Source organism: Lagenorhynchus albirostris, chromosome 2 (genome assembly GCF_949774975.1).
Source record: "Lagenorhynchus albirostris chromosome 2, mLagAlb1.1, whole genome shotgun sequence".
NCBI lineage: Eukaryota > Metazoa > Chordata > Mammalia > Artiodactyla > Delphinidae > Lagenorhynchus > Lagenorhynchus albirostris.
The window spans coordinates 184116978-184144594 of NC_083096.1; the positions used below are offsets into that span (position 1 = coordinate 184116978).

A 27617-nucleotide genomic window follows, 5' to 3' on the forward strand; every position below is an offset into this window, starting at 1 on the left:
GGAGGCAGGGCGGGCGCGGGCCGCCGAGGCGGGTTATATGGGCGCGGGGAGGGGAGGCGCCGCGGGGAGGGGTGGCCGCGGGCGTTAGCGCCTTCCGTAGCCGGCCGGCGGGAAGGCAGCGCGGGCCGCTCAGCCGTTGGCAGGAGGAGCGCTGGGCGGCGGGGCCCGGCTGGGGCCAAGGTTGCCGCCCGGCGCTCCGCCCCCCCAGCTGGCCGCGTCCGAGTCGGGGTCCCGGGGCACGCTCCGCCCCGCCTCCTTCCCGCCGCCTTTTGGCGCGCGTGGCCCCTGTCGGCCCCGGCGGGGCCTGCCTCGGGCTGATCGCGGGCAGGGCGCCGGGGCCCTGCTGCTGCGGAGATGGGACGGCGACTCTCGACCGGCTTGGGAGCGAGGGCAAGGGCGCGCGGAAGCCGGGGTGTGGGGCAGAGATGCAGACTCCGCGTCCCGACGCCTTCCTTTCCCCGAGACATCGCATCTTCCGGGTCTCCCTCCTCCTCCCCCACTGGCGCCGGGCGCTGGGGATCCAAGGGGAAGGGGAAGGCGAAGGGCCGCGCATCGTAGGGACGCCGCCACCCAGGTCTGCGGAGTGTCCGCATTGGCTGTGACCTGCTAGGGACAGGGGTGAAGGTCGCGACCCCAGGATCCGGGGTTAAATGGAGCCGCTTGCTTCCGGGTGGTACTAGCCGGGCTCCTTCGCCCCGGAGGGCGCGCCACCTACACCGCTCACCCAGCGGAGGTCACGGCCTCGCTTCGGCCCCGGCCCGCATTACAGATCCGCGGGGACCCTCTGGACGCGACTCTCGGCCCCAGCCTGCTTTCTTCCTGGGCGGAGGATGTGACCACGGCCCCCAGGGAATAATAATTCTGTAAGCAAACACTCCCGGGTCGCCGCCGCCTCCCATCCCGCCCCCGGCCCCCGGGGCCGGATTCCGTTTCGCGTTGCGCAGGTACGCACGGGTGTCCAAGGCGACACGTGGGTCGTGCACTGGGGATTGCTTTCTACGCGCAGAGACCGCCTCAGGCGAAGACTTCCCTCAGGCCCCGACACCTGTGGCTCCATGGTCCGCGTCCCCCGCAGGGCAGACGGGCTCTTCAGGGCTCTCACCCAGTCCTAGGGCCTCGGCTGGAGAACCCGACGCGCTGGCGAATTTTGAAGGCTCTAGGCGGCGGGCACGTGCTGTACGCTGCCTTCTGGTGCTCAAGGGACCCGTTATCTCCCTCCGACCGAGGCTCCCAGGCCAGGGGAACCCACGCGGCAATGTTGCCGTGGAACTGTGCGCAGCCCCGGACTGGTGCACGGCGTCCGCACCTCACCTGGCCCGTCTGGCTGACTGCCACACACCTTTATGGCTAACCTACTGTTTGCAAGGTGCGGGGTAAGGGGGGGCGCCCAAAGACGAATCACACAGGGTTTGATCTGGCCAGGGAAAAAAAAAAGGCCGGCACCGCCGAGCAGGACGCCTGTACGCATCCCCTACCCGTTCGTTCTGGGAAGTCGGTGGGCTTCCGCAGGGCGAAGACGCGGGCCCGGCTCGCGGAGGTGCGAGGAGGACCCGGGCCGGGTCTCGATTCTCAGAACGCAGGAGCGGGGTTGGGTGTCAGGGTCCGTGTCATCTTGGGGCGGCAGAGGCGCCGGCAGGGCCTGGCGGGGGTGTGGGGGGAGGCTGATGTTGGGTGAAGAGGACCCGGAGTCCCTAGTGGGCGAGGGGACAAGGCCCTCACGGGGAAGGCAAGGTCGGCAGAGCCAGCGCCGACGCAGCTGCTCGCTCCTGTCCGTGCGGAGGGCGGGCGCGGCGGGGCCCCGGGTCCGGACCCGGGTGTCCTTCTCCTCCTCGCGGGTCCGAGCGCAGGTGCGCGCGTGAGACGGACAAGCGGGTGCGCGCGATCCACGCGCTCCCCGTGCGGAGCAAGCGTCAAATTCGTTACTTCCTGGATCAGAGCAGCTCCTGAGCGTGAAGTGAGGGCCTTGCTGCAGGCATAGTTGCCGGATTTAGCCAAAAGACAAACAAAGAAAAACGAATATTTATTCATACTCCATGTATAAAATATAAAATACGTCTTATGCGCTATATTATATATTCTATACGCAAGCACATGTTTATGTTTGAATACATTTACATGTAAATATGTCTTTACATTAAATATAAATATATGAATATAAATACACAGACACACAGGACGCCAGTTAAATTTGAATTTCAGATAAGGGGGTAGTTTTTCAGCATAAATACGTGCCATGTGGTATTTGGGAACATATTTATCCTAGAAAATGATTCGTTGTTTATGTGAAATTCAGTTTAAGTGCACTTTCTGCATTTTATCTGACAACCCTAGCTGAAGGGGACCTCCCCACACCCGAGCACCGGCGGAAATCCCGGGTGGGACGAAACGCCGCGTCTCCTTTAAGGCGCGGCGGCGCGCGGGGTGCCGGGTGGCGAACTACAAGCCCCATAATGCACGCGTCCGCCCGGAGCCCTGACTGGCTGCGGCGCTCGTCCTCCGTCACTTCCGGTCGCGGAGGGGCGGTTGCGGCGGGCTGGGCGGGCTGCGTTTCGCGGTCGTGGGGTCCAGCAGCCGCCATGAACTTCTCCGAGGTGTTCAAGCTCTCCAGCCTGCTCTGCAAGTTCTCCCCGGACGGCAAGTATCTGGTGAGCGGCCGCGGGGCCTGCCGAGGGTGGGCCCTCAGCGGGGAGGCGCCTGTCCTCACCGGGAGGCGGGGATCCAGGGAGCGGAGAGCGGGGCGGCCGCTGGGCCTGGATGGAGGGAGCTCGAGGGTCTGCAGGTGTGGGCCCCGGGCAGGTGCTGTAGACAGGTGACCTTGGGAAGGGGACCTGGGAAGATGCTGCAGCCTGGGAACCCAGGAAGCCGCCTGATGCCTGCACCTGGGTTTCCATCTGTTAAAGGCAGGTAAAAGCAATGTTGCCTTCACAGATTTGAGGACACAGGAGATATCGGATCGTTGTTGTTAGTTTGTCACAAAAGGCACGTATATAGTCTACCAGTTGGCTGTAAACTGGTGCAGTGGTGCAGCTGCTTGTTGTCGCCTTTCCCAGCCCTCTTCACCCGTTTCTACTACATGCCAGATGAATGATTTAGATAACAGCGTTCTATGCGTAAAGAGAGTTGTCCGCACTCCTGAGATTTAAGCTGCTGATTCCATGGGTGGCAGAATGCTTCTGACATCACTGAGCTGTCTTGTACATGAAAGTTAAGGTTTGAAATATACCAGCGTGACCCATATATATCCTCAGAATCTTAGAGTGAGGGCATGTGGTGGGTGAGGGATCATTGGCAGTGGAAAGACATGAAGAAGAAAAATTATGCTTTATAAAAAGTGTACTCAGTTTCACTAATTAGTAACTGATGCTTCCTGATTCTTTTTTCAGTTCGAGTTTTGTTAACATTCCTTTCATCCTTATCTAGTTCTTTGAGGATGGATGTACACGTTTGCCTTCTTTGTGGAGGTTTTATTCTAAATCCCATAATATGGCATTCAGCTCCAAAATACAAAATGTCTTTAGCTTAAGTGGCACCCCAAAAAACCTTGGTATATTCAAAATACTCCTGCATACGTTAGGGGTTCCCCCCCCTTTGGTCATTTATGAAAATTCTAGTGAATTATAAAGAGAGAGATTATATTTCCTCATTTAATTTTGGTACTTTTTTGGGTTTTACACCAAAATAATCAGATCTTTCTGATTTAACTATCGTGAGCGCTAGACAGTAATGTTACTGGAACCATGTTCTTCAAAGCTCTATCCTAGGTGCTGGAAAAAGTAGGGCCATGTTGCCATTTTTAATATTTTGCAACAGATTTGATAAGGTTTTTCCAAGTGTTGCTACAAACATTCCATTTTGTAAGGAGTTTATTGTAACTGATCACAGCTTTCAAAGCTACAATATGAAAAGATAGGCATGGAACACATAGTATTTCTAATCTGCAATCCCTCCCCTACTCTTCTTTTCCCATGCAAAACTCATGTGGCTTTTTTTTTTTTTTTTTTTTTTTTTGGCTGTGTTGGGTCTTCGTTGCTGCGTGCGGGCTTTTCTCTAGTTGCAGCGAGCGGGGGCTACTCTTCGTTGCAGTGCACGGGCTCTAGGCGTGCAGGCTTCAGTAGTTGTGGCACACGGGCTTCAGTAGTTGTGGCTCGCGGTCCCTAGAGCGCAGGCTCAGTATTTGTGGCACATAGGCTTAGTTGCTCTGTGGCATGTGGGATCTTCCCAGACCAGGGCTCGAACCCGTGTCCCCTGCATTGGCAGGCGGATTCTTAACCACTGTGCCACCAGGGAAGTCCCTCTTGTGGCTTTTTTTTAATGGGAGTTTATAAAACAAAAATCCAATAATCCAGTTTGACCTTGATAAATACAAAAATGAAGCAATTAACATTGAAAAGTCAGTTCTTGATTTTTGAACTGTGAGGTACTGTCCTATTAGCAGGTACGTTTACTCAATCATAGAAATTATTTGCTTGGATTTGGATATTATTAACAAATATAGACATCAAGTAACTGTATCTTTAAGAAACCTGTATTAACACTTAAACTTTTCAGAGTCAGGATTAGGAATAAGTTAATGTGGGTGTGTAAGAACCCCCCAGCCCTTCCTCCTATGAGTCCCACACGACGGCCACACTCAACACTTCTGACACATCTGGTCACCAACCGTGTGGGGTTTTTTCCTCACACCAAGCAGTTGTCCACCACGCCAGCTGGGTGTCCTACAGTTTGACTCAATTCCGACACTGTCTACCTGGAGAGAGCGCCAGGTCCAACAGGTTAAGGGCTCAGTCCCACAAGACTGCTTCCTCCCCCTTCAGACGCCAGTTGCAGGTCCAGGTTGTCACCTGTGCGTCTGGCTATAGGTCAGAGGTTCCATGATGTCCTCTTTGGGTTCCATTGATTTGCTAGAGTGACTCACAGCACTCAGAGAAACACGTTTACCAGTTTATTAAAGGATATGGTGAAGGACACGCATGAGCAGCCAGATGAAGAGATACACAGGATGAGGCCCGGGGGGCCCTGAGTGCAGGAGCGTCTGTCCCTGTGAATCTGGGGTGCGTCACCCTCCGTGTCTGGTTGTGCTCACTCCCCTGGAAGCTCTGAACCCCGTATTATTGGGATTTTACGGGGCCTTCATCGCATGGGCCTGAGCCATCATTAACTCCATTTTTAGTCCTTTTCGCCGAAGAGAAAGGGGGGTGGGGCTGAAATTTCCAAGCTTCTAATCTTGGCTTGGTCTTCCGGGTGACAGCCCCATCCAGGAGCCCACCCAGAGTTGCCGATCTAGAACAAAAGATGCTCCTGTCACCCAGGAAATTGCACAGGTTTCGTTCAGGAGCCCTGTGTCAGGACCTGAGGGCAGAGACCAACATGTCTCTTCTGTTCTCTCATCACAGGTCAATGAGCATTTATGAAGCGTCCTTACACCTGCAGAATTTCAAACCTGTGTGTTGCCTTTCTGTTGCTTAGGCTCCAAGTCAGACATTGAACAGAAGGGAACTGCGCCTCTGGGGTCGTTCTCCCCCGCAGCCCTGCACCTCCCTGCTCACTCCTTACAGCTTGTCTGCAGGTGATGGAAGCAGAGAGGATTGGGTTGTTCACAGATGGGCCTCTCCGCAGTGCTGTTTCCTGCTTCAGGGTTAGTCACACAGTGAAGAAAGTAGAACCTGACTCCAGTAGAGAGTTTGCAAATAATACTTTCTCTGGGGATTCAACAGTTTGGGCACCTGGTTTGTACATTTCAGTTTTATCTTCCATTAACTCCTCTTTGTTGAGAACAGGCTGTCCACAGGATGAGCACGAGGCCATCTAGGCAGGAAGCGTGTGTGCAGGGAGAGAAGGAGGCAGCCCCTGGCTGGAGGGCCGCGCCGAGAGCACCCTCCTGCAGAGCCCACACCGCCCGCCTCTCTCCTCCCCCTCCAGGCTTCCTGCGTCCAGTACCGGTTAGTGGTCCGGGATGCCAGCACCCTCCAGATCTGCCAGCTGTACACGTGCCTGGACCAGATCCAGCACATCGAGTGGTCGGCCGACTCGCTCTTCATCCTGTGTGCCCTCTACAAGCGGGGGCTGGTGCAGGTTTGCAGCCCGAGGCTCGGACGCCCCCCGTCCCGGAGCGTAGCCCCCGCGAAGGGCCTCGTCCTGTGCCCTGCCGGTCTGGAAGAAGAGGCAGCACAGCTCAAAGGCCATTAATAGTTCGCTCATAGTTTAAGATAGTTTAAGATAAGAAGACACTTAAGTGTCCTTGATCTGTAACCAAGTTAACTCAGTAACAGGCAGTGTTCAGAGGGCAGCCCAGCAACTCGCTCGTCCTGTGTGGGAGCGCTGAGATGTGTCTTGTTGTAGACCCCACACCTAACTAAGTGAGGTCTCAGGGACAGCAGAGGGGTGCCCCCTTCGGAGCACGACAACACGCTGTCACCGAGTAGCGCGCCTTACCTCTGCGGTGCAACCCGGGCCCAGCCCTTCGTGCTGGAAGGTTCCGAGGGCTCGCCCGTGTTCGCCGCCACGCAGCTCGTGGCCGGTTGGCTTCAAGCCTGCGTAGCGCACTGACTCGTCTCTCTCTTGTGACTGTAGGTGTGGTCTTTGGAGCAGCCAGAGTGGCACTGCAAAATAGACGAGGGTTCGGCAGGGCTGGTGGCTTCCTGCTGGAGCCCCGATGGGCGCCACATCCTCAACACGACGGAATTCCACGTGAGTGGGGCGCCCCGAAGGCCCCCTCCTCCTGAATTGCTTGGGAGCGTTAGAGTGGGTGGTTTGGGGGGAAGGGTATACGTCGTAAGTGGTCAGAGCATTATAAGCCCATGAGTGTTGTTATATAATCTTTTTGCCCAGTTTTAATGAAAAGAAAAGATTTTTTTAAAAGAACAGCTTAAATTATATTTTTAAGGATTTAAACAGGTTCTTTGATTCAACAATTGTAAATGAACTTCAGGATGAACAAATTTACATCTTTCCCTCAAGACATCTGATCTGTGTGTTTCTAACCTCTTCATTCATTTCCTCTTCAAGCCTTGGACTTACTTGGGACATGGGGCCCTGGGCAGGAGCTCTGAGCGCGAAGAACATTTGAAGTCTGACAGTAAATCAGAGATAGCTCGGGTGGTGTGAGCTCATCTCGTCAGCGTGTCACATTAGGGGATCAGGGAAGGCTGGGGTGGTGTGAGCTCATCTCGTCAGCGTGTCACATTGGGGATCAGGGAAGGCTGGGGTGGTGTGAACACATCTCGTCAGCGTGTCACATTAGGGGATCAGGGAAGGCTGGGGTGGTGTGAATACATCTCGTCAGCGTGTCACATTAGGGGATCAGGGAAGGCTGGGGTGGTGTGAACACATCTCGTCATTATATTGAGTTTGATGTCTGCCAGTTTAGGCCATTGGGGAGGGAGACAGCAAGTGAAGGGGGCCTGGTTTCTCCACGTTACACACGTTGACATTTTACAGGGCTGTTGGAGAGAACTTGAGCTGTTCATATAGCCTCATCTAAAAGGCTTCATGCTTATGATTCTTCGGGCCCAAATCCAGCCCCCAGACAGGCACCTGTCAGTGTGAAAGAGAAACCGTGCTCTTTGGACAAGGTTCGCTGACAGGCAGCCTGCGCGCTGCCATGAGGCCTGAGAACAGCGCTCAGGACTGCAGGGTGCCTGTGGGCCCCACCTCAGCCCGCGGGGCTCCTCGCTCTGCATTTTGCATTAAGCACATCCTTACTTACCGCAAGGTCTTATCTGTGTGTGCGCGTGTGTGTGCAGACGCCATACACTATGGTGTGCATTTGTCTAAAGTTTGCTTAAATGGATTCATACTCTGTGTTCTGTTGTGGTTCTTTCTTCCCCCTCGATATCGTTTTTGAGATTCATCCACGTCGAGGGTTTGACTGCTTCTTTCAGTGCTTGTAGGGAAAGTCATGCCACGGTTTATGCAGCCACCCTGCTGGTGCTGGGCATTGGAGCTGTTGCGGTCCATGCTGCAGGGAATGGACTGTGGGCGTCTGCTCCAGCCCGTATCCAGGCGTTCTCTCTCGGACGTTTGGGGAGGGGAGGTCGCCTGGTTGTAGGAGATGTGGTTTGATCAGGATGTTAAATGGATGCCAGTCCAGTAGAACTGCAGTGGTACTGCACTGTGGTTTGCATTTTCATTTCTCTAAGTATTGGTGACGTCGAGTTTCCATATCTTACTTTATACACACCCACGCACACACTTAATTTAAATATGTATTTCAGGTTCACGTGGAGTTTACAGTGGTCGTGTCAGGAGTGTATCCATTTTTATCTGTTCCCAACAGGATTTGTTAAGAAGTCCGTCTTTACCACCTGTCTCGAGAACTGAATTTCTTTACACCGACGCGATCGGTCCCGATTTTCCATTCTGTGCCGTCGTCGGCCCGTCTCCCTCCTGTGTTACAGGATGTTAACGTGTAACAGGGCCGTGCCCTCCTCGCTGCCTCTGCTCTGCCAGGTTTCCTCGTGTGTTTTTGAGGCTCTGTTACTAGAGCTGTTCCAGGTTTCATGGTGAACTGAGCCTTTTATTATTATAAACGGTTCTTCGCGTCTCATAGTTTCTTCTGTTCTGCAGTGTGTTTTGTCAGATGATGGCGCCAAACGCCATCCTTCCGGGGTTGGGGCTTTCAGGGTATATCTTTTTCATCCTTTGACTTTCAGCCTTTCCGTATCCTTAAATTTTAGTATGTATGTTGTAAATAGCCTGTAGTTGTCTTAAAAAAATAAACCCCGACCGGAGAACTTTTTCTTCTATCTCAGTAAAGCCAATTGGAGCTACTTATGAACAGCAACATTCACCCACTTTAAGCGTGTGGACCGTGAGCTGGGACACGTAGCTGCCGCCCCGGTGAGCATGGAGTGTGCCTACACCACCCAGTGGGCACCTCCCGCCCTCCAGTCATCCTGCTGCCCACCTCTGGCCTGCTTCCTGTCGCTCTTGGTTTACGGTTCAGATTCCACGTGAGAGGGGCCACGTGGCTTGCAGAGTTTTGTGTTTGGCTTCCATCACTCGGCCTCGTGCTCTTCTTGAAATCCGTCCGCGTCTGTGGGCATCAGCTCCGGTTTCTCGGAGCTGAGTGGTGTCCCCGTGTGGATTCCCCACCCTGTGTGTGTATCACCCACTGGCCGATGGAGCTGTCGTGAATATCCTCACAGGGCTGTCTGCGGACGCGGGTTTTTCTTTCTCTCGGGTAAAAACCTGGAGTGGGGGGTGCCGGGAGGTATATGTTTACGGCTTAAGAAACCACGGACTCTTTTCCGCAGTAGCTGTGCCGTTTAGCCTTCCCCCCAACAGTGCAGGAGTTTGTTCCATAGTCTCACCAACGCTGCTCATCACAGCCCCTTCTGTTAGGCAGTCTGATGTGTGCTGGTGTCTCACTGTGGGTTTTCTTGGTGATTTCCATATGACTGATAATACTAAGCGTCTTTTGTGTGCCCATCATCCTATAACTCTCGTCTGTTCATATCATCCGTCCGTTTCTTTATTAGGCCGTTTGTCCTTTTGTTGAGCTGTAAGGTTCTGGTTACAAGTTCTTTGTCAGATACATGTTTAGTAAATATTCTCTCCTGGTCTCTGGCTTGCTTTTTCATTTTGTTAACAGTTTCTTTTAAAGAGCAGTCTTTCATTTTGACGGGGTCTAATGGGTCAGTTTTTTCTTTTATCATTTGTGTCTAAAGAAATCCCTGCCCAGCCCAAGATCACACAGCTTCTTCTGTTTTCTTTTAGAGTTTTTATGATGTCAGCTGCTAAGTGCAGATGTGGGATTCGTCTTGAATTTCTGTCCTTTCCCCACTTTGCACCTTTGTCAGAAATCAGTTGCCTGTAGGTATGCGGGGCTGGTTCTGGACTCTGTGTTGCTACATTGATCTCTTAGTCTGTCTTTGTGCCAATACCACATGCTCCGGATCACTAAAGCTTAATAGTAGGTCTGGAAACCCAAATCAGTGTGTTTTCCAGTTTTGTCCTTTTTCGGAGTCGTTTTGGCCTTTCTGGGTCTTTAGTATTTCCGTATCCATTTTGCAATAAATTAGTCAATTTCTAAAAAGAAAAGAAATTGTGCCAGAATTTTACCGTTGCGACTGCGCCGCATCTGTAGAGCGGTTTGGGGTGGCGGCCGTCTGAGCAGTACTGAGTCTTTGGATCCATGAACATTGGACACTTTTCGTTTTCTTAAGTCTTTAAATTTTTTTTCTAAGAGGTATTTTCATTGGATAGATCTTGTACATACTTTATAGAATTTATTCCAAAGTTTTCCATTCTGTTGTATCAGCTCTTGACTCTGCTTCAGGCCAGGGGAAGGGCCAAGGGTGTTCACGCAGGTGTACGTGTGTAAACCGGGAGGAACTGGACCTCTGAATGCATTCCCACTTCTAACAAGAGAGGGAAGCCACGCACATCCATACTGATAAAGAACTCGGTGGGCTGCTGTCAGTTTGCTGTGTTCCTTTTTTTTTTGTTTGCGGTACGCGGGCCTCTCACTGTCGTGGCCTCTCCCGTTGCGGAGCACAGGCTCCGGACGCGCAGGCTCAGCGGCCATGGCTCACGGGCCCAGCCGCTCCGCGGCATGTGGGATCTTCCCGGACCGGGGCACGAACCCGTGTCCCCTGCAGCGGCAGGCGGCCTCTCAACCACTGCGCCACCAGGGAAACCCTGCTGTGTTTCTTGAGTTAATTTTCCAAACAATCTCTGAGTTGGAAAACGTCATTTTAAGTATTTTTGTTTAAGTACTGGAATTTTCCAGGCCACCGGCAGCAGTGATCAAGTAATAACAATGTACTTATTTTTTACGTCAAGACAGCTAGAAAGTGTTGTGGGAAAGGAGATGAGCTAAGGAACTCTTTCTCAAAAGTGACTGTTCTCTGGTGAGATTAGCGTTTCAGTTCACCCTTAAATGTGGCAACGCCTGAAAGCACAGCCCAGCCCAGAGGGGGGTCCTGCTGAAGGGCCGACACCTTGGAAGGACCTTGGTGGTGACGGTGATGCCGTGGGACCAGACCTGAAATCCCAGGTCAAGGCCCCCTGGCCTCCGCTTTCCCGCCGCAGGGTGTGTGGGTGAGCACAGAAGCGGGCCTGGTCGGCGGCCCTCCGGGAGCCTGCCCTTCAGCCACCTCTGGCCTGTCCCCCTGCGCTCTCCCCTCCTGTGGTGCTGCCACCTGCTCGAGCTCACGGAGGGGAGGCGGGCGTTTATCTGCCTCTTTCTCACTGCATTTGTTAAGGTTACACACAGTTGGGTTTCTTTTAACGGTTTTTGATGGGGGATGGCTTTTGACGGGGGATGGCGGGTAAAAATCAGGCTTAGGTGCTTTGTGTCTTTTCTGCCTTTAACAGAGAAGTGTGGATGGGGCAGGGGATGGGGGGCTTCCAGTCCGGAGCGCCCTGGGCCTTCCCTCCTCTCCCTCGCTCACCTGGAGGACAGGTGTTCCAGGCCAGATGGCGCCGGCTGTGCGTGTCCAGGTGGATTTAACACCCAGACCTGCTGGGCTGGGAAGGGTGTGCCTTTCCACCCTCCTTGGCCTCCAAGAGCAGGTTTTACAGGGAACAAGCCTGTCGTCAGGGTGAGCCTCGCTCCTGGGCCGTGCCTCGTCTGCACGCCCTGGTACCTTTGCCTTAGATGGACAAGCGCTTTACCTTGAGTACAGCCCAGAAGTGCTGCCAACCCTGCAGCTTGTCTGCATCCCTCGTGTCCCCAAATGCCGCGTGAGCTTTTCACAGAGGCAGTTCAGGACATCAGATTCTTCATCAGATTCTTTTCTTTCCTAAGAGACAATGTGGAGAAAATGCAGTTAATTCATTTTTTAAACCTCCTAAGCTAAAAAAGGAAAAGGGCCTAGCTTGCAGGAATCACACTGGTACAGAAACGCGGGGCCCTGCGTTTTACTTCATGTGAAGTCCCACAGTTTTTAAAGCTGTGCTTATTTGATGAAAGCAGTTTTCCAGCCCGTGTTCCTTACCTCACAACCACGCCTGGTAAACACAGCTTCGTCCGTGTCCACTGGCCTGGGGGCTGCGGGAGCTGGAGGTGGCAGGGCACCCATTTACCTTCCCTGACGGCCGATGGGAGTGGTGTGGACATGCTTTTCCGAAACAAACATTTGGAAACTCCGGTCAAGGGTGACTGTTCACGTTGAGGCTCCGAGGGGGTCTGGGGCGGCCCCAGCAGCCCTCCCCGTGCCTGGGCGCGGGGGCCTTGCCTGCTCACAGGGCCGGGGTGACAGTGCGTCCCCCTCCACCGACCCCGAGCGCAGCTCCCCGAGCCCAGGCGTCCATCCCTGGCGCACTCGCAGGTCCCTCACTGACATGTCTGCTTCCTGCCGTTTGCAACAGCCCGGGCAGCTGTCGCTACCTGCGCGATGTGCCCACGGTGGGTCCCCCAGAAATCTCCCGCAGAGGCCTCCATGCGCGGAGTCGGGCCACTTCCCGTCCCTGCCAGCCTGGGGCTGCCCGGTGAGGCAGAGCTGCTCGCCCTTCATCTGCTTCAGAGGACTGAGGAGCGTCCTGCGTGGCCTCCCTCCTAGACGTGTTTCTCTAGGCAGCGTGTTTAGGGTTATTATTATGTGAGAACTGTGACTACGGCATCCCCCCACCCTTATCCTCAGGGGATGCCTTCCAGGACCCCGTGGGTACCTGAAACCCCTGCAGTGCTGGCCCCTCTATATGCTGCTGCTTCCTGTACAGACGTGCCTGTGATACAACATAAATGAGGCCGAGAAGGAGGGATGACAGTACTTTGAACTACAATGAACTTGTATTTAACTTTGTGTCAATCAGATAATATTGTCACAAAATGAAAACCAAGGACCAGGAGCGTTAAATTTAACAAACATGGGACTTCCCTGGCAGTCCAGTGGTGGTTAGGACTCTGCGCTCTCACTGCCGTGGCCCGGGTTCCATCCCTGGTCAGGGAACTAAGATCCCACAAGCCGCCTGGCGCAGCCAAAATAACATTTAAATGTAGCAATCGTAACATGTGAGTTTGACACACGTCTTCAGGCAGAAGACACCACAGGACCGCTGACGCGGGAACTGCTGCGGGAATCTCTCGCTTGGGCGCTGACGATCTGGTGTAAGACTTGGAATGGTCTCTCCAAAGATGCTAAATATATGCTGTTTCCTTTCTCTTTTCCCTCCCTTTGCCCCTGGCAGCTGCGGATAACTGTCTGGTCCTTGTGCACAAAGTCCGTGTCCTACATCAAGTACCCTAAGGCTTGTCAGCAGGGTGAGTCGGCCAGAGGTACTCAGAAGCCATTCCTCTGTCGTAGTTTGGGGCTTGGGGACCTTTTTACCTTGGAAAATTTCAAACACAGGCAAGAGCTGCCTTGGCCGTGTGTCAGCTCATAGCCAGTGTTTTTCCTCTGTACCCGCCCCCCCGCCCCCAGACCTCCTAGTGAGTACTTCATCTGTGACCATTCCCACCTGTGTCTCTAGGGCTTCTCCTGTACGCGACGCCAGTGACTAAGGAGGGTATATTGTCCTTTAGGACGTCAAAGAAGAAGGACTTACACGTAAACCCCTTACATCTGCTGCCTGACTGGGTGCTCAGGTCCCTCCAGTTCATGTCAGTCTCGCACCCCCACCTCACACACCGGATTCTGAACCGAATCCTCCATTGACTTAACTCTGTGAGGCCTGGAGTGGGGAAGTGGCGACCTGTCCCACCTGGACATCACCGACGAGGGCCAGAGGCATGTGTCCTCTGTGCCGGCGGGGAGCCCGCCCCCACGGGTTTAGCTGGGCCAGTCGGGTGCCCCACTGTCTTGAGTCCTGAAGTTACATGGCGGTATTTCAGTTAAGAAACAGAAAGAAGCAGTACATAGTTTGAATGATTTTTCCATTTTTTTCTCTTGCCGTCAGCAGTTTGAACCTCACATGTGAATGGTGTGCAATTGTACACTTATTTTTTATTTTTATAGTTTGAATATCAGTGTCTCTCCAGATGACACACACCCTTCTTGGTGGAAATGACAGCTCTGTCATTTAGGTGTTCTTTTGACCCATGAGGTATGAAATGTGGCCACGGGCTCGGTTCGCTAATATGGACCGAGAAAGTACAGTCTGGTTGCAGCCAGATTCTTACCTTGAATTGACTTCTTCCAAATTTAAATTCAAAAATAAAAATAGGAAATGTCATGACAAGCCTGCTCCGAACCAGCTGAGTTTCCTGCGGTTAATTTCCTAAGAACACAACACTCCGTAGGGCACCGCACTTCCCAGTAATGGATTGGGGCTCATCGGGGCTCAGGTCACTGTATTTCTCGCAGGTTCACTGCAGGTCAGAAGTCTGAGCAAGGGTGTGGAGACCCCGCCCTTTGTAGACACACACTCCCTGCTACAGACGCCGGGCTCTGTGTGCCACGTCCCCCTCTTCAGACCTCTGCTTTCTCTTTCTCGTTCTAACTTGAAAACCACTGCTGCAATCTGCTTCTCGATCCCGGGACCTTTCACTCTTCTCGGCAGGAATAACCTTTACCAGGGACGGCCGCTACCTGGCGCTGGCCGAGAGACGGGACTGCAAAGACTACGTGAGCATCTTGGTCTGCAGCGACTGGCAGCTTCTGCGGGTGAGACTTGTCCCCACCTGGGAGCCGAGTGGCCCTGGGGCATGGGGGGAGGGGAGGAGTGCATTGTCTGAGGTTCCAGGGCATCTTCCGTGGTATGGAGCGATGTGATTCCAGATTCCCAAAGGCCGGTGCTGCACGCACACCGGCAGGCGTTCGTAGGATGTGTTGAGATGACGCGTGCTTGCGGTGTGTTCACAGTTAACAGGCCACCAGGTTGGTGCCGCCTCCCTTCCTGTTGGTTCCGTGGTATTTGCATACGTGTGGCTGCATCAGGCGGAAGAGTGAGCTGGAGTTTAACACTGAGCACGTTCCTGCGTGGGGCAGGAGGCCATGGACACAGACGCACAGGGCCGGGCAGGACCCCCGGATGCCACCAGACAGAGGCCTCCTCGACGGGGCAGGGATGTCCTGGGAGGGTCTTGCCTGGGCTGGTCTTAAAGGCACAAGACTCAGCCAGGCAAGAAGCAGGTACAGGCGCGGGGCGGACGGAGGCCTGAGCCACGTCGCAGCCCCGTGTGCCCGGCCTGCAACCTCCCCAGCGCTCAGGCCGGACGGCACAGCAGGAGGACACGGCTGTACACGTTTCTGTCCGTGTCCAGATGAGGATATTAAATACTGAATGTGTTAACACATCAGTTACAAAATAAACGTTCGTGTGTCTGTTGAAAACATTTTCAATTTCATCTCCCCCCGCCCGCCTCGGCAAGCACTTTGACACGGACACGCAGGACCTGGCCGGGATCGAGTGGGCCCCCAATGGCTGCGTGCTGGCCGCCTGGGACTCCTGCCTGGAGGTAGACGGCCCCCTCGGGACCCTTTCTGCTCTAAGCGCCGACGCCAGTATTTCTCTCACGGCCTCCGAACGCCGAGCGCATTAACTGCGTCTTTCAGACGTCGAGCCGAGGAGCTTGTTAGCGCCCGGTTCCCCCTCGCACCGTGTTACCGCTTGGCTCCCCTAGTTGTGATCCCGCGTCCCCGTTTCCCACCGCCGTCGGGGAGGGCGGTGTCCCCGCCCCGAGTCTCACTGCCTGCGCTCTGGGTTCAGTAACAATGTCGGTGTCTCGGCAGTACAAGATCCTGCTCTACGCCCTGGACGGCCGGCTGCTGTCTGCGTTCTGTGCTTACGAGCGGTCCCTGGGCATCAAGTCCGTGGCCTGGAGCCCCAGCAGTCAGTTCCTGGCAGTCGGGAGCTACGACGGAAAGGTGGGAGGGCGTCCTCGGGGTGAAGCCCACGGCCAGTGCCCCAGCGGCTCTGACCACGTGGTTTCCACCCCCCCACCCCCCACCCCCGCTCCCCGCCACAGGTGCGGATTCTTAACCACGTGACGTGGAAAATGATCACAGAATTCGGGCATCCTGCGACCATTAATAATCCCAAAATAGTAAGTCTGGAAGCACGTTTCTGTTTGAACAGTATCTGGGGAAGGGGGTCGAAAACTGCTCTTTCACTTTCTGTTACTTATGGTGCTACAGGTCCTTACATCCCCATAACCTTCTGATACTGTAACATTTCAATCGTCAGACTTGCCCAGTGGCCTTTGTTTCTCCTGCCACGTTCCCAGGGGGTCCAAAGTGGTGTCCTTCCCCTCCCCAGCCCCCAGCCCTGCGGCTCGCTCTGGGACCAGCTCCTGCTCTGCGCTGTGAACAGGGTCCCCTGCCTGCAGGCGCCAAGCATCTGCACCCACCGTGCTCTGGGCCAGTCGGAGAAGAGCAGGCAGACCCTTGCCCCATGGAGTCTGGGCCAGGGCTGGGAGGGCTGGTGTCTTCCCCGGGTGGGTAGGAAGGCTGCCTGCCAAGGGGTCCTGGGGCAGACACGGGGAGGAGGTGATGCGGGGTTTGGGGAGGAGCAATTCCGGCAGTAGGAACAGGCACAGGAGTGCAAAGGCCCTGAGGTGGGAACAGGCATCCATTTATTCAGCAGGCGCCGGTCTGGGTGCTCGGAGACCTTAGGGACCCGGAGAGACACCCCGCCTCGGGGGGGACAGCAGGGATGGGGACAGACACCCTAGTGAGTTGTCTGCTGGTGAGGGGCCTAAGATGGGTGAGTGGTGAGGAGAGAAGCAGCCCTGACGCCGGCAGGGACTGGAGGACCTGCTGGAGCTGCAGGAACAGGACTGGAAGGCGGCCGGGTCGGGTGGCGCTGCCCCAGGCCTCACAGGGTTCGCCGGAGGTCCTTCCACCCCGTGGCCGGTGCAGTCTGAAGGTGTCGGGCCGCTCGTCCTTTCTGTCAGGCCTCCGGTGACGCACACTGCCTCGCTCCTGGCCCGTCTGTCACCCGTCCCCACTGAAGTGCTGGCCCGGGGGTGAGACCTCGTGGAGAGTGCCCAGGAGGGCGCGGTGAGCGGGGCCGCGGCTGCACATCCTGCCCGGGCCGTCTGTCTTCCAGGTGGTGTACAAGGAGGCCGAGAAGAGCCCGCCACTGGTGCTGGGCCGCCTGGCCTTCCCTCCGCCCAGAGCAGCGGCTGGACCCCTGTCCTCCATGGAGAGCGAATGTGAGCAGCTGGGCCCGGGGTGGGGGCCTTTCCCTTCCTCCCCTTTCCTTTCCCTTCCTCCCCTTTCCTTTCCTTTTATTATGGAAAAAAGAGTTCTCTGGGTCCAGGTAGATTCCAGACGCTCCTTGTTGTTTCAAATCCTCTCCTTTCCTGCGATGCCTGGTAGCCAGCGTGTCTCTTAGCTGTGAGCCAGCAGGCCGCCTGGCCACTGGCTCTGTTGACTGAATACAAGCCCTGGGAATCCTCATTTGACGGCTGGTCCTCTGAGGGCGACTTTTTAATGAACACTGACTTCCTTGGGTGAGCAGGGCCCTCAAAGGGCTCAGGGAGACACCGCAGCTGTGTCGGGGACCTGGGACGTTACTCGTCTGTAAAATGGCGTAATTAGGGCGTCAGAGGAGCCACTGGGACGGCCACCAGGCCCTGCAGTGGTGCCTGGCCCGTCGCAGCTCCAGAAACACGGCCTCGCAGGGGAGGGCGCGAGGACAGGCCCTGTGCGCCGCGGCCAGGTTCCCACCGAGCCCTGTTTTCCGTAAGACCCTGCCCTGTGCTTGCTTCTTGCCCCGCAGGGGGTTGTGGGCAGGACCGCAGGCCCTCGCCCCGCGGGGAGGCTCAGGGTGCTCTCTCTTTTGACGCCCAGACGAGGTTGCCTCGGTGCCGGTCTCCTTACAGACGCTGAAGCCTGCCGCCGACAGAGCCAACCCCAGGATCGGCATCGGGGCACTGGCCTTCAGTCCCGACAACTGCTTCCTGGCGACGAGGAGTGGTCAGTGGCCCGTCCACGTGTGTGTGCTGTCCCCTCACCGCTCCCTCGGGGCCGGGCAGTCGAATGGCTTGAAAGGAGAGTCGGGGTGCGGGTCTCCCGCACGCGCTTCCTCCTGTCCTGCTGCAGAAGCGTCTCGGGTCACTGGGCCCATCGGAGCAGCAGCCGCCCAGCCGCTGCGCCTGCGCCTCAGGCCCTGGCCTCTGCTCCCTCTACGTCCCTCTTTGGGAAGGAGCAGGGCTCAGGCCGACAGGATTCCCGTGTGTGCCAGGCAGCCCCGGGAGGGCCCCCCCCGGGAGGGCCCCCCCCACTGAGACCCCAGGCAGCATCCGTCCTCAGGCGGGAGCGGCACGGGGACTCAAGTGGGCCTGTTCACGCCTTCCTTCCTTAGACAGTGTCCCCTCCGCCGTCTGGATCTGGGACATCCAGAAGCTGAGGCTGCTCGCAGTGCTGGAGCAGCTGTCCGCCGTGCGCTGCTTCCAGTGGGACCCGCGGCAGGCCCGGCTGGCCATCTGCACGGGGGGCAGCAAGGTGTACCTGTGGTCGCCGGCGGGCTGCGTGTCGGTGCAGGTACCCGGGGAAGGTGAGCGCAAGCGGTGACGTGAGCAAACGCGGCCTCGAGCAGAGGGTGAAAGCCCTTCTCAGGAGGCACCTTCCCATAAACCTCAGGGTCGCCGGTGTGCGCACCTGACTGGGGCCCGCGGCGTTTAGCGTCCCAGGCCAGGGGAGCCTCCCCGCCGCTGAACTCGGGGGCTCCCGCTGGGTCAGCCTGGAACGCTGGCCTGCCCTGCTCTGACCTCCTGGCTTCCCCCAGGTGGCCTCCAGGTGCTCTCCGTGTGCTGGCACCTGAGCGGGGACTCCCTGGCCGTCCTCAGCAAGGACCGCTTCTGCCTGTGCTTCCTGGAGACAGAGCAGGGGGTCGGCACAGCCTTCGGGCAGGCGGGTGACCACACGTAGGGCCCGTGCTTCATCAGGCCCACGTGGCTCAAGGTGGGAGACCTTGGCTTGTGCTGGCCGTGGGAAAGGAGCAGAGCTTCCTGGTGCTGCGTCTCCCACTGGGGTGGCCCGGAGGAAGCGTTTTGCTTCTGTTTTTCTATAGCAAGCCATTTTTGTTAATACGTATGGTATAAAACTAATTTTTGTTACTTAAAATAAATATTTGCTAATTCATAAAATGTCTCTTGCTTACTTTCTTCAAAGGTTTAGGTCACGGGAAAGTTTTCTAGGTCAGTTTTAAGTTTGGGGTTCACTGTCTTAGAGAAACTGTGCCCCAAGCGGCCAGTCCCCCTCACACAAGACCCGCTCTGCTCGGAGCCTCCATTCTGTCACTGAACGCTTTGGAGAGCGGCCTGTGGGTCCCATGGGGCCTGTTCGGGAGAGGAGGGGAGCCCTGAGCACCCGGGGTGGGGTTGTACCTCCAAGGGAGGCTGGAGCTGCAGGCCCTGGGGCGGCTGGGTCAAGGTCGGCTCCCCGCAGGGACCGTCCGCTCTGGCTGTCCACCTGGAACAATCCGGGTGCTTCAGGAAGGCGGCCAGGGCTGAGAAGGCTGGTGGGGGAATGAGGGTTTGTCACCCTAGGTAGAGGCTCGGCAGTGCACACCACTCCCTGGTGGCCATGAGGGGAGCGAGTGGCACAGAACCCTCACTGCACACAGCAAAGGGCTCAAGACCAGCACACAGAACAGCTCATGCTCTAAGGTTCTCTCATTTAACGGGACACTTTCTTGGCGGTTGCACCTATTTTAATAACTTTAAGAAAGGAATGACACCCACTGTTTAATGTTTCAACTCAGATTTTAAATGTCTTTACTACAAGACTGAAAGCAAAGGCTCAGGACCCAGGCGGAGTTGTGAGGCAGCCTTTCGATGTGGACAGGACCCTGCATCCGAATCACGGCCATGCTGACCACAGCTACGCCAGAGTCAGAAATAATGAGGAGGAACCGGCGGGCCAGCAGCTAAATCCTCAACAGGCGCTCCCAGGCAGACGGCTCAGCCGTGGACGGAACGACGACTCCCCCGGGCTGGTGTCTAGGGGCGAGCTGCGTCAGGAGACTCTGATGTGGTTCCTTTTCAGAAGTGCATTCTTTACAAGCAAACTAAGCAATTCCCTTTTTAAACATGAATATGACAATACAAACTTAACCGAGTTGACAAAATTGTGTGCAAAGAACTCATCAATGTGACTTTCTCAGACTAATGACTTGTCTTAAAATGACTTTCTGTAAACCTTTTTGGGCCTGGGGAAGATGCCATAAGTAGTATTAACACAATATAGGTTAATTTTAGAAAAAGTGTGACTTTAGGCCGAACACATATTTCCACAAAAGCCAGTGTCCGTCCGTTCAGGAGCTGACAAGGCAGACCGTCTCTTGATGAGCTCGCGCCTGCTGGCTTCTTTCAAATTAGCTTTAAGAAAGTGGATTAAATCTCCAAATACAGATTTGGACGCCAACTGTAAACCACCACAGGCACTGAGTCTCAGGTACCTCCCTGGATGTAGCGATCTATGTAGCTGCGGTGCTGACAGGGCTATTGCACTGGAATCACGCAACGTTTATTATTAACATGCTCCAGGGCTGGGGTGGGAGGGACCACAGGAAGCCAGATGGAGACCCCAGCGGTGGGGGGCACGGAAACTGAGGTTCTAGGAAGCAGATACCGGCCAGGACGGTGACAGCGACATTCATTCTGCTTTGTCTGGAGCTCACATGACCAGACGCCCAGTATCCAGCTGAAGTATATGGTCCATCTGACTATGCTAATCGTGCCCAGACCCCTACAGGTAAGGGGCTCGGACCCTGCCAGTGGCAGTGGGGCTGGCCAGAGGCCTGATGCCCCCAGGGTCCCATCGGCCTGGCTCTCCCAGGGAAGAGACCCGCGTGCGCGTGCGGTGCCTAGAAGCCGATTTTGCCTCTGGTCATGGAATAGCCCAGCTTAGCCTCGTTGTTGATGAAGGACATCAGCCCCACATAGGTCTCGATGAGGAGGGGGCACTCCAAGACCAGCACGCCGCCAGCCTGGCCCGGCAGAGGACTCTCCTTCTGGGCTTTTTTGACAGCTTGGATTAACAGAGCTTTGAAGCCATCCAGCTGTAAAGAGAAGACAGGGAGCTTGATCAGATGACCCCCTACGCGTCTGTGTCAGCCCGTCCCCACCCTGGAGAGACGCCTGCCCAGACGCATCCAGCAGCCCTTGGGCTCATCTCCTCCGCGTCACCCTCCAAGCGTCACACCTCACCTCTGCGCTCACCTGTGACTGGCTACAGCCAGTCCTCACGGGCCTCACTCTGCCAGTCGACGTGGCTTTGCCGTAGTGACCCACCTACTCCTCCCCACCACCCACCAGGCGGTGAGCAGGCCAAGGTGCACAGCTGGCAAGTGGGGGCCTGTCGCCAGTCCTGGACCCGGCTCTCACCACCCCAAGGCCTCCTCTCCTGCTGAGCACGCAGACTGCCCAGCTCTACCATGGGCGGGGGTCACCTGCCACACCCCGAAGCCCTTCTGGGCCCTTCTCCAAGACGACCACAGCCACAGAGGACCCCATCGTAGAGCTACGCTGACCAGCAGCTGCTAACTACACGGGGCTATTTAGACGTAAGTTAACAAACTTTTAAAAACCAAAAGTTTATTTGGGGCTTCCCCAATGGCGCAGTGGTTAAGAATCCGCCTGCCAGTGCAGGGGACACAGGTTCGAGCCCTGGTCCGGGAAGATCCCACATGCCGTGGAGCAACTAAGCCCATGCACCACAACTACTGAGCCTGTGCTCTAGAGCCTGCAAGCCACAACTACTGAGCCCACGTGCCACAACTACGGAAGCCTGCGTGCCTAGAGCCCGTGCTCTGCAACAAGAGAAGCCACCGCAATGAGAAGCTCATGCACCACAGTAAAGAGTAGCCCCGGGGGCTTCCCTGGGGGCGCAGTGGTTGAGAATCTGCCTGCTAATGCAGGGGACACGGGTTCGAGCCCTGGTCTGGGAGGATCCCACATGCCGCGGAGCAACTAGGCCCATGAGTCACAACTACTGAGCCTGTGCGTCTGGCGCCTGTGCTCCGCAATGAGAGGCCACGATAGTGAGAGGCCCGCGCACCGCAATGAAGCGTGGCCCCCGCTCGCCACAACTAGAGAAAGCCCTCGCACAGAAAAGAAGACCCAGAACGGCAAAAATAAATTAATTAATTAATAAACTCCTACCCCCAACATCTTCTTAAAAAAAAAGAGTAGCCCCGGCTCACGGCAACTAGAGAAAGCCCGCACACAGCAATACAGCCAAAAAAAAGAAAAACTAAATAAATAAATTTATGGGAAAAAAAGAGTTTATTTTCTCTGTTTAGCCACTGTTCAAGTGCTCAGCAGCCCCGTGTGGCCACCGTCCTGGGCAGCACAGGCCTGGAACGTTCCCGTTCCACTGGGCAGTGCTGCTGTTGCTGTGTGTGTTCTTACTTGGCACAGAGAGGCCGTCTTCTCGTCCATGCCAGCCATCGGGTGCTCTATGAACGTGGTGTACGGCACATTGGTGGACCAGGGGTTCCACCTGCTTATGAAGGACGGGCGGCTCTGCTTGTCCCACTGGATGCGAATCCCAAATCCTTCTCGCCTACCGAGTGGGAAGAAAGGGACCAGACCTCACACAGCAGGCCATGGCGCCCCCGAACACCTGCTCAGTCGTGGGTGTGAGATTAAAAATCTGTTCCACCGGTAAAGATAAGACTGATGACATTTCACAACAGTGAAGGGCCCATGGGGTTTGACGGGAATGGCGTGTCTAATAACGACAGCTTTCAGCACTTTAAAATGTGACAAACTGAAAGCACTGTCTTAGCTGTGCTAACTAAACGAGTAATATTTTTGCAAGTTTAAATCCTTTTCCCTGAGCATCTTATCGTTGGCCAAAATTTTGAGCTTATCTTAGCTTCCTGAATTCCCTCCCCAAATCTCTTCATCAAAACTCTGAAATATACCGTTTAATTCAACTGAGTATACTGATGGCCAGGTTCCTCATGTTTCAGAAACCTCCCTAACAGATGAAGATCAGCTCTTGAAAACTGGCCATCAAACGTTTCTAAATTTAATCTTCAGTAATATCTGCAAATCAAAGCGACACACTACCTTTTTCTTTTCTTTTTAAATTAACCACAACAGTGCTTGAGGTGATAAGTGTAATCCTTTCTTGGCGGGAGTAAAATGCTGAGTTTGGCTCTTATCTGAAGAATACCCACGTCGGGCTTATTTTAACGTACCCTGAGTTCATTTTACCACAAGCCTAATAACTGTCTCTTGTGCCACAATTCCTTCTAACGCACCCTGTGGGGCACAAGTCACCTGTCTCTACACTCTGTTGCTGTTGAAGCAAGACATTCACTGGAGGCTGGTTTCGGAAGCGCTGACTGGGAGGCCCTGGTGGCGGGCTCTCTGTTCAACACACTTACTTATTGAGCGATTTCGGGGGAAACTGGAATTCTCCGTAGGAGATGGTGTCCACCGCGTTTAAGGCTACCCTGACCACCTGCTGGCACTGCAGGCTGATGAAGTCGTATTTGCAGATGAGCAGCGCCTGGTCGGTGATGAGCACCAGCCGCTCCTTTTCGTTGTTCCAGTGATCGACCCTGCGGGCGGCAGCGGTTACTTCGGCGCCCGGGGCGCACAGGCGCCCGGGCCCCTCCCCAGCGCGCGCCCCCTTACTCGGTCAGCAGCCACACCCCTTGGATGTCGCCGTCCTCCACGGGCCGGACCACCATGCGGATCTCCTCCACCGCCTGCTCGATGGTGCCAGGCTGCTGGGCGCGTGCGGGGCGGGCCGGGGGCGGAAGTCACAGGTCACGCCCGCTCGCCCGCCCCGCCCACCCACGCCCTCTCCCGCCCCCTCTCCCAGCCTCACCCGGAACACGAAATACTCCTTGACGCGGGCGCGCCGCGTGGGGTCGTGGACATTGAGCGGCCACAGCGTCTGTCGCAGCGGAGTGCCCGTCCCCAGCCGCCCCCCGCCGCCGCCACCGACGCTGCCGCCCGGCCCGACTTCCTCGCCAGCCGCCAGCAGCGCCGTGGGGCTCGTGCCCGCCGAGTCCACCGAGTCCCGCAGCTGCAGCATCGCCGCGCCCGCCACCGAGCGAACCCGGACCGGACCCAACTCGGCCGCCGCCGCCGCCGCCGCCGCCGCCGCCGCCGCCGCCGCCTAAGCCGGGCCCTCGGCCCCGCCCCCGGGCCCGCTCCGCGCTGAGGCCCGCCGCGATTGGCTCCGCCTCGCCAGCCCCGCCTCAGGCTCCGCCTCCTCCCTCCCCCTCCGGCCCTCGCTATTGGGTCGTCCCCAGCTGTCTTCCGCGATTGGTCCTGCCCGCCGCCGTTCACAATCGCTCCCGCCCTTCGCTGCGCCGGAAGAGCGCGCCGCGCGCACGCCCACTTCCTGTTTACGCGTCGGGGAAGGGCGGGGCCCAGGCAGGTTGCCAAGGCGACGCGGAAGGCCCAGGGGGAGAGGGGAGTCACGTGCCGAGCGCTCCTCCCACAGTAAATCCGGTGCTCGCCCGCCCCCACCCCCCAGGGTGCGGCGGGCTGCTGGGGACGTCCTGGATCCCAGACCTGAGGCACGACGTCCACGCCCCTATATTCAGCTTCGGCTGAAGTGCAGCGGACCTCCGGGATGGGACCCCGGCTCCTCCCCAGAGTGACCGCCCCCTGGACTGGGACTCCTTCCGCCCAGGGTGATCGCCCCCTGGATGCGGACCCCTGCCGGGGGAGACCACTTCCCTGGACGCACCTCCTGCCCGGTGTGACCACCACCCGGACTAGCCCTCCCCCCAGAGTGTCAACATTGCACAGCAGGGGCAGCGCGGGCTTCGGGGACTGGAGGAGCGGCGGCCCGCGGAGCAGAGCTCTTTCCTGAGCACCCCCGCCTTTCTGACCGCGAGTTCATGGATGGAGCGACGGGGACATGGGCCCAGGGCTGTGCTAAATGCAGACGTGCTCCCCGCGCCTAGGGAGCAGAGCTCCCGACCCTGCTCCACGGAAGGGGACACCGAGGCACGGGGCCTCGTCACTCCATCAAGGGCCGAACCAGGATTCCTTGTTGCTGCCTCTGCTCTTCTTCTCCCGGCACTAGAATTGGATCTTTTCTTGCTCTGAGTGATCTTGCCTGCAGCTAGCGGCACCCTGGGCAGCTGCAGGCCCTGCCAGGGACCTCAGCTCCCTGGTCCTGGCACCCACAGACTCTAGGGCAACCTCATTTTCATCCACCTTGACCCGTTGTCTTGGAGACACAAGGGCTGTATCCATGACAATTTACAAATGTCAGCACCTGTTATCTTCACCCGGTTGGTCACTTTGGCCTTCCGCTGCCTCTAGTCACACCCCAGATTACTCCCCCCACCAGAAAGGCTTCTCGACTCACCCCTACTGTATCCATCCTCCAATACTCAGTTTAGAGCCCTGTCCCCAGGAGACACTGCCATTAACTACCCTCACTGCTAGTTCTTAGCTGTTTCATATAATCGTCGGCTCCACGCGTGCCGGGCAACCTGCTCTGTGTGTGTGTGTATGTCTGTGTGTGTGTCTGTGCGTGTTTCTGTGCCCTGTTAGCTAGGCAATTTCGAGAAGCCAGCTCCTGGCGTATGACTGCGCTTTGGAGTTTATAACCCCTTTCTTAATTCTTTGAATTTCACAAGAGCCCAGGGCTGTAAATGCTCTCTTGTATACATGCTGCAGTTGCAGAAACAGGTCTGGAGAGTTCTGCCCAGGTGCCCGAGGCCGCCAGCTGGTGCGGCCGTGCTGATTAGCCAAAGCCCTCCTGGCTTGTGCAGACTTGGATGCCATCCCGGTCTGTGAACAATTGCAGGGTGGCTGGCCTTCCTTCCCAGGACGTCCCTCGAGGGAGGGTGCTGAGCTCTGCACACAGCAGGTCCTCAGCCTCCCCCTCGCTCCTCTACCTGGACGTCAGCAGCCACAGAAACAGGAGGGACGAAAGTACCACAGATACCGAAATAGCTTTGGTACTTTGCTTCCTGGAAAGACTAAGGTCTCAAAGAGGGCTGAGTGTGCAAAAAGAGGCAGCAACCTGCTTCTAGCCGCCTGGCCTGCTGAGGCGGGGTGGGGACAGCTGCTGCCTCCCCCTGGGGACCAGGGGCCAGGTCACACCCGCCTGGGGCCCTGCCCCGTGGGGAGAGGGAGCCCCCTTCTCTGGCAGCCACAGCCCCTGGCTGAGTCTGCTCTGCTGGTTCCTGCAGGGTGGGCCTGAGTCGGGCCCCTGAAGGGCAGTCTAAGCCATTTGGGCTTGGGGTGCCCGCTGACCCCTCTCCTGAGTCCCCTTATTATAGGGGCTCAGCAACGGCAGCTGGGCGTGTGGACTCACGGCAGGGGCTTGAATCCCGGCTCCCCTACTTCTGTCCACTGGACTTGGACACTCATGCTATGTCTGCCTCAGTTTCCTTTTTTTACCGAGTAAGGATGATAATAGTTCCTGCTCCCCCATGGCTGTCGGGAGGAGTCAGTGAGTTAAGACCTGGGTTGTGCACGGCGCCCTGCACAGCCCGTGCCACCTCAGTGTCGGTTGCTAACTGTGGTCATGCTGTTCACTGAGGCTCTGCTGAGGGCCAGGTGTATTGCAAATACTGCCTGTGCTCGTGCATGAGGCGCCGTATTACCCCCTTCAACCGAAGAGAAAACAGTCCTAGAGAGCTTGTCACTTTGCGAAGGTCACGCATCTCCAGAGAGCAGGGGCCCTGGATTCCAGAGCCTGTGCCCCAGCGCCCACCCTCGCCCTTGTGCCAGTGGCTCCTGGGGGCAGACAGAGGAGAGCCGTCCTCCACCGGATTCGCCGGGAGCCCACGTGGTGCTCACTCATGCTCAGACGCAGTGACGGCACAACTTCACAGCGACCTTGATCAGGGTCATCTCAGCGGAGATGAGAAGGGGCCACTGACACAAGGGGGCCACAGGGGTTGAGGCTGAAGGCTGGGAGTGGGGAGGGTACAAAGGGGACAGCAGTGGCGCTGGCAGGTGGCAGCGGTGTGGGGATGGAAGAGGCCTGGTCATTTTGGCGGGATGGCCAGCCCCCGAGGGCCCTGAATCCGGTACTTAACCTTCCTGCTTCTCTTTCCTCATCTGGAGGGCGGGGATGATGAAACCTGGCTCCCAGGCTGTCACAAGCCTCTGACCAGCTCACATGTGCCAAGAGGACTACCTCGTGCCCTGTGCAGCCCTGGCTCCAGGTGCCCCGTGGGTGTCCGTGGAGTCAAGGATGGGAGTGAGAAACGGGACGAGGGCCCATGAATGGACCTGGCTCCTGGCAGACGCTGAGGGGCTGGAACCTGGAGCCCAGGGCTCGGGGCTCGCTTAGGGCAGGAGGACACCATCTGCTCAGGGACAGATGGAGAGAGCTGAGGACAGTTATGGACAGGTCGGTGTGGGATGCGGATGCAGCGGGGGAGGAGGGGTTACTGAGAGGTTCTGGGACATCCGCTCTCTTCAGGGGGGCTGGGAAGATGGAGCCGGGAATTTGGGTGAGGACGCTTGGTTCAGAGTAGCAGTGATGAGCAAAGAAGCTGATGAGGGCCGGTGTGGGGCCCACTGGGCTGCAGGGAGACCTCAGGCACGTTCACAGTGGAGCCTTCCACCTGGCAGCTGGTGGGAGTGGGAGAAACCAGTAGCTAGACTGGTCCAGACTGGGGGTTTGCCGGGTAGCTGTGGTCAGAGGCAAGGGGGAAAGGGGAGGCCAAGATCCTACAAGGGAGTATTTATAGGGGTCACAGATGTCGCCCCACTTGGGAGCTAACGGGCTAGCCCGCCACGGTTTCAGAGATGCTGCAGAAGACACGCGAGCCCAGGT

At 56.7% G+C, this 27617-nt stretch overlaps 2 protein-coding genes across 5 annotated transcripts; one reads left to right on the top strand and one right to left on the bottom strand.

Moving 5' to 3' along the window:
* The first annotated feature begins 2529 nt into the window (after positions 1–2529).
* On the top strand, positions 2530–18979 carry WRAP73 (WD repeat containing, antisense to TP73). 4 transcript variants are annotated; one of them, XM_060141646.1, is made up of 12 exons: positions 2530–2645; positions 5920–6072; positions 6571–6687; positions 13135–13207; positions 14446–14549; positions 15257–15343; positions 15618–15752; positions 15854–15931; positions 16936–17041; positions 17682–17807; positions 18196–18387; positions 18619–18979. In XM_060141646.1, the coding sequence occupies exons 1-12, from the start codon at positions 2577–2579 to the stop codon at positions 18759–18761; spliced, it is 1383 nt and encodes a 460-aa protein (XP_059997629.1). In that variant the 5' UTR covers positions 2530–2576; the 3' UTR covers positions 18762–18979. The 4 variants fall into 4 exon arrangements, with proteins under 4 accessions (XP_059997629.1, XP_059997631.1, XP_059997632.1 ...); XM_060141648.1 differs by having other exon boundaries at positions 2562–2645; positions 17714–17807; positions 18200–18387; XM_060141647.1 differs by lacking the exon at positions 2530–2645 and adding an exon at positions 4149–5635.
* A 599-nt stretch (positions 18980–19578) lies between these two features.
* On the bottom strand, positions 19579–23969 carry TPRG1L (tumor protein p63 regulated 1 like). The gene is made up of 5 exons (XM_060141650.1): positions 23682–23969; positions 23486–23577; positions 23233–23409; positions 22247–22400; positions 19579–20895 (listed from the first exon to the last, which is right to left on the bottom strand). Exons 1-5 carry the CDS (start codon positions 23889–23891, stop codon positions 20701–20703), a joined length of 828 nt encoding a protein of 275 aa, XP_059997633.1. The 5' UTR covers positions 23892–23969; the 3' UTR covers positions 19579–20700.
* Between the last annotated feature and the right edge of the window lie 3648 nt (positions 23970–27617).